This window comes from Acomys russatus, chromosome 29 (genome assembly GCF_903995435.1).
Source record: "Acomys russatus chromosome 29, mAcoRus1.1, whole genome shotgun sequence".
Lineage (NCBI taxonomy): Eukaryota > Metazoa > Chordata > Mammalia > Rodentia > Muridae > Acomys > Acomys russatus.
Window position 1 is genome coordinate 10,073,251 of NC_067165.1, and position 12,486 is coordinate 10,085,736.

The 12,486-nt window shown below is 37.4% G+C and overlaps 1 protein-coding gene across 1 annotated transcript in view; it reads left to right on the forward strand.

The window, feature by feature from the left end:
• Spata6 (spermatogenesis associated 6) overlaps positions 1–12,486 on the forward strand; it is a 100,774-nt gene that overhangs the window by 47,451 nt on the left and 40,837 nt on the right. Inside the window, exon 8 of the mRNA XM_051171140.1 lies at positions 3,410–3,497. Within this exon, the coding sequence (XP_051027097.1) occupies positions 3,410–3,497 (88 nt within the window). The remainder of the gene's footprint in view (positions 1–3,409; positions 3,498–12,486) is intronic.

Sequence of the window (12,486 nt, forward strand, 5' to 3'; positions counted from 1 at the left end):
TCTAAGTTCTAAAATACTTATCTATTTTAGAACTATTATTTGGGATAGACCCTTTTGGAAGTTCTTGAGTCTTCTCTGTGACACCCTTTAAATTTAAACAATTTAATAATTTTAACAATTTGAAATTATGTGGCATTTCTTGCCATCTTTATGTTTTGTCTATGAATCAGTCCTTTTTCTCTCAAACTAAATTAAAATTTTTAAATTAAAATCTACAAACTACATTTTATTTATAAAATTATAATGTAATAATAATACATCTCTATGGTAACATCTTTTAAAGATATTCAGATATAAGTATGTATACATTTATTTTACGTGCATTGGTGTTTTTTTTCTGCGTGTTTTCCGTGTGAGGGTGTTGGATCTTCTGGAACTGGAGTTACAGTCAGTTGTGAGCTGCCATGAGGGTGCTAGGAGTTGAGCCTGGTCCTCTGGAAGAGGAGCTGGTGCGCTTATCCACTGGCCATCTCTTTAGTCATAGAGATATTCTTATTTCTCTAGTTTGATCACATATTTGGTCCTGTTGTACATTATTCAGACATTAATTTGTTTGTATTTATGATGGAAATTTAAGAATGCCTTTATCCTGAATTAAAAATTAAATGGAAAAAGTATATACTATCTTCTAATTTTAAAGAATAATTTTAAGGAATTGCATTTTAATTGAAATGTCTGTATATGAAAGCTAAGAAGGAGTATGGGTGTTATACACAAAAACGTTGGGACACAACTGCTCTTGAAGTGTTTATTAATATTTTCCATGGCAGTGTTTGAAAATATACTTTATAAATGTTTTTGTTTTTTGATAAAATCTGTTTAAGTTACATTTTAAATTTTTAATTTTTTTGAGTATTTCATACATGAATATTGTATTTACATCACCTACCTCTCTCCTTACCTCTCTAGATTCTTGACATCCTTCAAATACATAACTTCGTCAATAATTACTGTTATGTATGCTTATTTATATAAAATATATTTAATACTATATAGTATATGTAATATATGTATATTATATAATATATAACATCATACACACACACACACACACACACACACACACACACACACATACACAACCCATCAGAAGGCTTGTCTTTGGAAAAAATCATTTCTCCTTCTCAGAAGCCACAAGCTGTCTGTAGCTTTTGAGTTAAAGGCATGATAGGGGTCTTGTGCAATTATCTCTATCCATGTTAGCATTTTACTACTGTGATTACCCAGGTACTTTTTAGGTAGTGGTGCTGTTGAGATGTTAAGAGCTGGCTTTGGTGGTACATACGTTTTATCATAGTACTCAAGAGGCAGAGGTAAGTGTATCTCCACGTACAAAAGCAGCTTGGTCTACAGAGCAAGTTCTGAGATAGGCAGGGATACATAGTAAGACCCATTCTCAAAAACAAAGAGACAAAAGCAAATGAGAGATTTTATGACTTTTATTTTAGAGCTTTTCTGTGAATATAAATGTATACTTCTAAGTATACATGTTCAAATTGTCTATAGTTTGAGTAGGCATTGGATTTAGAAGAAATTTAGGGACCCAACAACCATTTATTGTTTAAGAAGTACTTAGAAAACTGGTAGCAAAGGATGTTTAATATTATGCACCTGTGTGCAACAAATAGTCCATGGTCAAAAAGACAATCCTAAGTCAGAAGTGACTTTCAGAATCAGTTAATAAGCTTGAAATACATTGTTGCAATGCAGATGAGTCAAACAGCCATCTTTTCACTTATGGCTAATAGAATCTTTTGAGGCTTTACACACACACACAGACACACACACACACACACACACACTTTACTTACCATTCTGTTTTAAAGTGTACAATTCAGTGGTACCAAGGGAATTTCATGTTGTACCTTAAGACCTTCCCCATCTGGCACCATGTGCTCATGACGTGCTGCTCATTCTCCCTGATCCCCACCACCCGCAAAGCCCCTAACCTTGTCTCCGTAAGGTTGCCTGCTGTGCCTTTTCACCTAACTAGAGTTAGACGACTTATCACAGCACAACTCATTGATGTTGCAGGTGTTTGCACCTGATCTTTTTATTACTGGATATTACACTGTATAGATAAATGTCTCTTCGTTTATGTGTCTCTTTGTTTATATGTCTGTTGATAGATGTTTGTGTTGCTTACACCTTAGCTACTATAATCAATACCTTAATGAGTGATATGTGTACAAGTATTTGAATAACTCTGTTTTCAAACCTTTTGGGTAAATACCAAGGAATAGACTTGTGTTATCCTGTGGCAATTGTATGTTTAACCTGAAGACTTGTCAAACTGTAACCTCAGAGTGGCCACAGTTTGCATTCCCATCAGCTGTGGAAGAGAGTTGCAGTTTCCTTACATTCTCCCGGCATGTTCTCTTTTTTGTTTTTTATTTTTTGTTTTGTTTTGTTTTGTTTTACTACATTTTTCTGTGGTAGTGAGGAACTAAAGCTAGGGCCATTGGATACAGGCAAGCCTTAGCCCAAGCCTGCTTAATTTTCCTAGTCCTTAGTGAGTGTGAGTGTCATCTCATTGTGGTTTGGTTCGCGTTTCTCTAGTGAATGATGTGTTAGTGAATATCATTTATTTATTCATTCATTCATTTATTCATTCATTCATTTTTTTTTTTTTTTGAGACAAGGTTTCTCTGTGTAGCCCTGGCTGTCCTAGACTCACTTTGTAGACCTGGCTGGCCTCGAACTCACAAGTGATCCACCTGCCTCTGCCTCCTGAGTGCTGGGATTAAAGGTGTGTGCTACCACGTGAATGTCCTTTAAAATGCTTACTCAAGCCTTTTGCTCATCTTCTGATCGTTTCCCTTTTGCTATTGTTGACTTGTAGGAAGTCTTCCTATGACGTAGGTTATGATCTTATCATACATGATCGACATTTTTGCTATCCTGAGTTCACTTGTTGCTCGTTTTATTGTTTTTTGATTCATAACTGGTTTTAGTTTTTTCAGTAGGCCTATCTTTTTGATGTATTTATATCACTGTGACATATTTATTTTTAGTTAGAAGATACAGTTGACCTTATTTGTCAACTATAAACTGCTCAGCAAAGCTAAGATACTATTTGAATTCCACGTGCTTGCTAAACTTTGTAAGTAAGGTGGAAGAGGTCACTCTAGGATATTTTTATTTTTGTAACTTTGTTATAAAAAACAAAAGGTGAAATGGGGTACTTAGTACTTAACTGCAAATTTGGTCTTTTTTGGTGGCATTTAATTTCAGCTTTGTTGCAAATGCATTGTTCATATGTGATTCAGCCCTGACTTTGGAACACAGCAGCACTGTGGATTCACCTGCTGTGTGGCAGATACTCTGGTTCTTTAGCAGTGCTGTAAGATTGAGAATGGGAAGGAAAGGTTGAAGCACTGTTTCACATTGCAAGTTCTCTTTCCTCTAGGTTGATCCCCCAAGTCCCAGGGCTGATACTTTATATGGATCACCTGGCAGAGACTGTGAACGAGATGGATGGGCCAGGATGCAGAGTGGTAAGGGCAAGCTGTCTTTCTTCACTCTAGTTGCTTAAGCTGCCAAGCCTTACCTGACACTGATTAATCAAAACACAGTTTTTACTGCATTATATTATATATTATATATAGTCAATGACATAATATATATTACATTCCCTGCTACTTTCTTTCATATTAACTCAGTGATTAGTTTATCAATAAGGATTGGAGATAACATGGGAAATGTTACCATGAAAAGTAGGTGAGCACATGCACTTAGCAAATAATACCTAAGATGTTGGATCCTTTAGGTTTAATTTATAAGAATGTATTTTAATTGTTAGCCCAGTCTCTGTGACAAAGTAAATTTCTTATGTTCAGCATAATGTTTTTTGTTTGTTTGATTTTTGTTTTACTTTTTGAAGATGCTTAGATGACATTGTACAGTGAAGTATTTTTGAATATTAATAATTAATATCATTAGATAGTGGCTAGCAGCTTAGTAAGTATTTACTGACAACCTTTAATGTTAATTTACTACACACTGAGAAAGTCATAGTAGAGGAAATTATATAAGAGGAAGAAAAATGGAATCATATTGTGTAGTAAGCTTGGATACCTTCTATTTCTAGCTACAGTGTATACCATCTTTTTATTTTTTATTTTATTTTATTACACATGTATAAGACAAACTACATACAGCAGGGAGAAGCATGTGACAATCATGAGAATAATGAGTTCTGTACATGTTACATTCATAGTGGCTTGGCCATCTACATTCATCTCGTTTGAAGCAAGTGTTTTTCCTGTCTTGTTGGGTCTGAATTTCAGAATGAGATTCAATATCTCTCCTATCTCAACTCTAATGGCTTAACTTCTTTATCTTGATCTAAAATACTATCTTGTCTTCAATGCCCCTCAGAGACTTGAGAAGGAATAAAACTTAAATTCCTGAGTGAACCAGCAGTGTGGGTTAGCAGCTTCCAAAATGTGCAAATTAACTTAAGACAGTTTACCGCCTGACCAGTCCCCTAATACACTTTACAGCACTGGAGCCTCATCTTCAGCTTTCTGGCCCAATATCTCTGCCAGACTTGTTCGCAGGGCAGGCACTAGTGAGGACTTGCTTACTCTGACTTGACAGAGTGCGCCTGTCGACTCTGCCTGCATCTAAGTCGCCCATTTTTAGGCAGATTCTGTTTGTGGCAGGAACGAGGACATTTTGCCCAGGGGCTATTTTGCCACATAGGAGAGACTCCTCCCAGCAGACTACAGGGACACTTACAGAGACTAAAGCTGGACACTGGACAGAGTGTGTAGGGTAGCCCAATCAGACCACAAAGGAAGAGGTCACATATAGTACAGGAGATAGTAGATACGCTAGGATCAGATGTTAGTGGAGGAGAGCTCCCCTATCTAAGGACTAGGGGAGGGAGGGGTAGGGAATGAGAGAGGAGATGGGATGGGGGTAGATGAGGGAGGAGGTGGGATCAGGAGGGGATGAGAGAGGGGGCTACAATTGGGATATAAAGAACTCAAACCTTTTAAAATGAGGAAATGATAGGCTCTTTTTTTTTTTTTTTTTTTTTTTTTACAGAGGATTTTTTGTTTGTTTAAGCACCAATAAAGAAAATGAATTTTGGTTAAATTTGGATATCTTTATTTTCCATCAGAATATTTGATGGAAGACTTAGTATATTCATAGTTTCTTGAAAATTTTTCCCTTTCTTCCTTTCCTTACTGCCCCCCACTATCTCTATTTCTTTAGACAAGGTGTGTATAAATACCTCTGGCTATCCTACAACCTGCTATGTATACCAGGCTGGTCCCAAACTCACAATTTCTCCTGCCTGTGCCTCTCAAGTGCTGGGATGTATGCCACCATGCTCAGCTTGAATTTTTATAAGGTATTTTTACTTATATACAGAATAGTAGATTATGTGACAATAAAAGACAAGTGTTGCACTTTGTTTCCCTATGTGACATAGAAAATGGGCTGTGTGAATGAGGTAAACAGAAGTAACTTGTAGGCAGATGTGTTGGGTAGATTTACCTGCAATGCTACATGCCTGGTCTCTTGACAGTGGCCAGCAAAATAGTTATTGTCCCTAATGGCCTGACTGAAGCTGTCAGCTTCCTGTGCAGAAATACTTTGAGGATGTCAAGAGGAATTACTTTTTTCCTTGTAGATTTTTGTATTTTGATGTCTTTTCATACAAACATAGAAACAGTACAAAGTTCCTATATCCCTCTTGCTCAGTACCCACAGATAGCACTTACTTTCATTCTCTCTCACATTTTTCTTTCTCCTCTACTTTTCCTGATTCCCATATATAATGCCTTTGCATAAATTGTCTCACCAATACAATTACTATATGCTGCACTGTAGCCCCTAAACCTTTGCATTTTGTGCGGCGCATGCATGTAATCCCAGCACTTGGGAGGTAAATGCAGGAGGATCAGGGGTCCAGCGGCATGGCAAACTTGAGGTCATCTCAGGTTACATGAAACCTTGACTCACCAATCAAAAACAGACCAATAAACAACCAAATCAATAATACATACTTTGTATGTTGAAGCCCAGGCCCCACTGTGATGGCAGTTAGCAGTGGTTAGAAGACATTGCAAGAGTGGGGCCCCATTATGTGACTAGTGTCCTGTAAGAAACAAAACAAAACAAGTGTTTTTCTCACTGCTGCATTAGAACTCAGCCAGAGGGCAGCACCTGCAATCCAGAAGGAACAATGTTACCAGAACTTGGTCTGTATCTGGCCTCCTGAACTATAAGAAACGATTCCCTTTGTTTAAGCCAGTCAGCCTATCACATACCTTGTTATAGTAGCCCTAGTAGACAGATACAGACATCATCTTCTGTCTTATAAGCCATGTATCCTTTTGAAGCCTGTCATTTTGCTCAACAAAATTTAGTTAAGTCCATCTTTATCAGGATTGTGAGGATGAACTGTGTCAATGTTGACTTAAAATCATCCTGTAAAACTGTCTAGCCACAGGTTCTTTATCTCACTTGACAGTACAAGATATGGGTTCCATATCATGGATAGGGCTTTAAAGCCTATTAAAAAGTGGTTGGTGAGTATATACCATTTGAGTCTCTCTGCTTCTGGGTTAGCTCACTCATTATGATCATTAGCCTAGCCCAAGGGGCAGGTCCCAATAAAGTCTGCACCTAGCAGGAAAGTGGGATAGAGGTGAGAACATCCTATTGAGACTCTAGGTGAGAAAAATATAGGGGATAGGGAAGTAGGTGGATCCAGAGGGTCGTAGAAACCTACAAGAGGAACACTATGATGGGCAGATCTGGGCGCAGGGGTTCTGCTTGATCTAAGGCACCAACCAAGGACAAAACGTGTAGTCATCATCAAACTCCTACCTAGATCTAGCCAAGGGACAGAACATTCTCCACAGTTAAGTGGAGACTGGGGACTGATTTTCACAGGATCTCTGGTGCCCCATATTTGGCCATGTCCCTTTGTTGGGGAGGGCCAGTGGCACTCGAAGGAAGGATAGCGGACTACCAAGAGGAAACTTGATACCGTAGCACCATATTCAGGGGGAGGAGGTCCCCCTCAGTCACAGTCATAGGGAAGGGGGATTGGGGTGAAAGCGGGAGGGGGGAGAAATGGGAGGATGCATGGGATGAGATAGAAAATGAGATGTAATATGAATTATTTTATTTTTCAATAAAAATGTGTTAAAAAAAGTGGTTGGTTACTCCGACAGCATTCAGGCCACTGTTACACCAATTGACATAGTCTTGTCAATCAGATCATTATTTTAGATACCAGAGTTCACAGCTGGGTGAGATTGATAAGTTGGAAGACTATTTTATGAAAGTGAACTCTATATAAAATTTCAGCCTTTTACTGACTTTGATGTCTATTGTTTTAAGTCAAATAATTTAGAAATAACATTATAAACCCTAAAATTACATATCAAGTTAATAGCAACACATGGTAACATTTATCAATCCAATAGCATGTATGTGTCAAATATTTAACTTATTAGGAAAATGCCTAACTTTAAATGCCTTAGCTTTCATTTAAATACATCTCTCTTTTGCTTTCTCATAGAGCTGGGCTGTCATTTCTAAGAGTCTTTATTTGGTTCCTTTAAAAAATTTATAATATCTTCTCTCTATGTGTTTATATTATATAAGACAAAATTCAAGTTTTAGTACACAGATATTTTTGATGTATTTTATATGGATGAAATTGTCACTGTAATCCATTTATGAAGCATCCCTGTTGTGTCAAAAGCTTCCTTACCTTCTTTTCATCACCTGTATTCTCACCTGCAGTTCCCATAGTGTCACATAGCTTGGCTGTTACTGGTACGCTGTATGAGGATGTGCTTTGAACTCTTCATGTAGACAGATACTTCCACTTCTCTTGGATCTACAGGAATAAAATCCCTGATGCATGTCGTGAACATATTAAAAAATTATATTTTCCAAAGTGGCCACACTATTTTATAATCTTACTATGAGTGTTTGGCATTGGCAGTTTCACCACATCCTCAACAATGCTTGATATTGTCTTTTTAGCTTTACTGTTGAGTGTGTAGTCCAGTCCTAAAAATGAAAATGATAAAAATACATACTTGGCTTTTTATATATGCAGGCTCTGCATTCATGGGTTCAACAAACCACATATCCAAAATATTTGTCAGAGAAAATTTATGACTTTGCTGAATATATACAAACTTTTTTTTATTGTATTGACTTCTGAAACAATATAGGACCTATTCACATAGCATCTGCATTGCATTTATATTAGAGATAAGTAATCTTGAAGATGTGGAAGTAGTCAAGAGGGTGTGCATAGGTTCTATTCAAATGTCATGCCATTTTATGTAAGAAACTCAAGAATCTGTGAAATTGGTGGTGGTGGTGGTGATGGTCCTGGAGTCACTCCTGCTGGGAGCTGAAGGATGCCTGAATTGGAGATCAGAAGAAGTAGTTTCAGATGAACAAAGCACAGATGAACAAGAAATGTAAAATGCTGTTAATGTTCCTTTCCCCGTTAGCATGTTGCATCGCTGGAAAGATGTTGATACACTGAGGCTTTCCCTGAGATCCTGATATAGGTAGAAGGAATATAGCTCCTTCTCAATACCAGGAACATGCTTGGCAGAGCCAGGAATAGCCTGGAGCCAGGGTCTCAGGAGCTCTTTCTCTGATGACTTGATCTGGTAAAAACAGAAATGTGCTTGGCAGAGTTAGTAGTGGCCTAGAGCTAGAGTTTTGGGTGAGCCATGGCTTCAGATTCTGAGAACCCAATTCTTCCAACCACAGGGCCGATGATTATCAGACCAAAGCCCACTGTGTGCTTGGTCTGTAATATTCTAGAGATACTCTGTGTTGTGCCCCATCCCATGCAACATTGTTTATCTTCCCTCTGACTTATCCCATTGTATGGTAGTGTCTGCTGACTCTGCCCCATTTCTACCTGGAAATAGTATATAAGATGCTATACTTCCTAATAAGCTTCCTTGGTATGAGACATAGCTTGTTCAAGACTTCTTGATACCAATTTTAATCTGTCTCCTTATTTTTTGATCTCATGGTCCTCTCTCTCAGGACCCTGTCTCTGAGGAATGAATGTCTGGTTGGCCCAGGTCAAAGAGATATTGAACCCTAGTATTATTTCTTAAACCTGGATGTCCTAGCTTTGCTTGTGGTTATGGGGAGTGAGTTTTGGCAGAAACATTTCCCTTTGCTTGATGAAGACTCACCGGAGAGCAAGGCCAAACTTAAGGCACTGAGTGGGCATTGGACAGGCAACCATGGGTGGGGGATGATAAGAGGGCAGAAGCTCTTTGGATCTTCAAGCAGATACACAGTTGCATTAGGGAATTATTGTTTAAGTAAATAACTTACGGAGCAAGGCACACTTCTGTGGCATTATGCAAAGAAAGAAAGCCAGTGTCTTTTGTAGCTGAGCACTATGGAAGTTGCCCAAATAGAGATTGACTGACACATAAGAAACTTAGTTGTAACTGTCAGACTGAGAATTACTTTGACAAAAAGAAAAACTACATTTTAGATGAAACTCTTTAAATTCTTGTTTGAGGTCACAGTTGGCTCCTAGGAAATGAATCACATGAGCCTGTGGATAAGGTTTAGCTAGGGATGAGGAAAGGTATTGAGGCAGATTTATTACTGGAGCCCTGCTGTGAATGGTTCTTTAGGAATGAATGGATGTGGTTTTCCTGTTGCAGGCATTGAAGGAAATGGCTTCTGATTGTTAGTTCCTACTTGGCACTTGATTCTTTCAATTGCCTATCACATCTCATTGGTTAACAAATCTATAATTTGGTGTCAGCTTTTTAAGTCTAAGAAACTTTTTTATTCTATATTATTTCCTGTATAAGAAAGTCTTTTCATTATATTTATGGAAGAAGCATTGAGCTAATGGGAGACTTTACTTCCATTGCTTATTATCTAGGAAGCTTTATACATTTAAAGTATAAATAATAATCAGTTGTAGCTCCTCTACTATGTTGTCCATGCTGCTATACAAAATGTTGTAGAATGCTTGGTTTAATAAGCAAATGACAGTGACATATTCTGCATTTGTGGAGCTTCAGAAAGTTGAGACCAAGATGCTGGGACCATACATAGTCTTCTATCATGTCACTGTGTACTCACATGAATTTGTGGAGGGAGGAGGAATAGAAAAGACAGCAAGAAAGGGAGTGAATAAGAAGACTCCTGATGTATCTTCTGAAAGAAAATCATGTCTTGAGGCTTGCTATCATGACATCATCTAAACACTATCACCTCACAGAAAACAATTACAGTGGGAGTGAGTGAGCACTTCATCATAGGAGTCTTAGAGGAAGAGGGGTACAGAGATTCAGTTTTTATCACGTTTCATGCCACTATTGGATAAAAAACAATAGCTAATATTATAAAATATTTTCTGCTAGTAGCTATTTTGAGTACTTAGATTTCATTGTCTAATTATCATAGAGACCTCATGAAAGCTTAGAGAATTATTTCCACTTTATGAATAAAGAAACCTGGGCTTTGAAGTTGTTCAGGATCACACAGTATCTGAGCTAGCTCTTTTCCATTTCTTCAGACTGTTTCTAAATAGAATCTTATGCATCATGCCCTGCTCAAGTTTCCTCAGGGTTACAAAGCTTGTTGGTTGTCTTCAACCTTGAGGGATTACCCTCTAATATGTTTTATATCATTAGCCGCCTGCACCTTTCCTATGTCTAGCCTGCTCTTTCATGCTTTTGTTATTCAACATTGTACACTCTAACTAAGATACATTCTGAGTTTTTCATGACCACAGGCTATGACTTTTATTTTCTTTGTCTCCCACATTTAGAACTCAGTTGGTTCCTAATGGTTGGTAAGAATGATTAAATGGGAACACTGGGAGCCTGAAACATCAGAGTAAAAGCTTAGTTGGTAAGAAAAAAAAAAAGAATATTATAAGGCTGTCAAACTATGATGAATTTATAAATGGTTGTGAAAAGCAGAAGACATACTAGTGTGTTAATATGTGGAAACTGTTGGTATATACCAGTTGCCAGAGAACTGTTATCTCAATCTTTAAAAAGTTAGCTTCTCCCTCCCTCCCTCCCTCCCTCCCTCCCCCCCCCCCTTCTCTCTCTCTCTCTCTCTCTCTCTCTCTCTCTCTCTCTCTCTCTCTCTCTCTCTCAGGCCATGTTCTCATCAGTCTTTGATTTCTTCTGATGCTTGTGGTCATGTGTGCTTTTACTCACAGAAAAGTTGGATTTACCTTTTTAAAAAAATTTTTGAAGCGTAGTTGAAAAAGTTTGATTCCTATTGATAACAAGTTGACTTTCTTCTTCTTCTTCTTCTTCTTCTTCTTCTTCTTCTTCTTCTTCTTCTTCTTCTTCTTCTTCTTCTTCTTCTTCTTCTTCGTCGTTTTTTTGAGACATGGTTTCTTTATGTTATCTTGGCCATCCTGGACTTGCTTTGTAGACCAGGCTGGCCTCGAACTCACAGTAATCTGCCTGCCTCTGCCTTCTGAGTGCTGGGATTAAAGATGTGTGCCAACATGCCTGGCTGCAATAAAATGAGAAAAACATTAATATTTCCACTGACATCTAGCTTGATTCAAGACACCAAGGAAGCAAGCAACTTCCTTCAGAACTTATTGAATATAAACTATTTTGTGCCTTGATCTATATAGATTTTTCCCCAGATAAAGTTGAGAGAATAGACTATAGAAACTTATGGCTAGAATATGTAAGGCAGAATAACAAATATGGTTCTAGTTTGCTTACTGAAAATCTAACAGATTATATTATACTTGAATCTTCAAATTGTGAGTCCTTTAAGTAATACATAGAAATATATATATATATATATATATATATATATATATATATATATATATATATATATACATACACTCTATGATGTTTCTATCATGTAATTTTTGGGAAGATATTTAGGATTCAATTTCAAAACTCCTATGTGGTGACTATTATGCTGTCCTCTGTCACAGTGTATATAATGTAAGTTTGGATGTTGATTCTAACCTGGGTAAGCATTGTTTTCCTGCTCTTGAAACAAGGACTGAAACAGAGATGGAGTATGTAGCTTGACTGGAAAAATGTATCTAATGTGGCAGAATTAGTTATCTTTTTTCCTTTAATTTTATTTTAATCATTAGAAATTACAGTAATATATAACTTTTAGACAATGTTATAAAAGGTAGACATCAGGCAAATTCAGAATATTGGCCTAAAAGTTTAAGGAGAATGATTTTGGGACCATAGAGTCAGTGTTGGAGCCTGAGGTGTTAAGTGACAGCTGTTCCCTAGCAAAATGTACAGGTTCCCTACACTCCACCACAGATATAAGGGACGTCTCATGATAAACTGGCTTAGTGACTGAAATCACATATTTTTTTCAGACTCTAATGGTTTACCAAAGCAAATCATTATTTCTCTGCATGACGATACTTCCTACTATAATGGAGATAGTGATTGTGAAATCACAGAGCTGTTGAGAACTGGC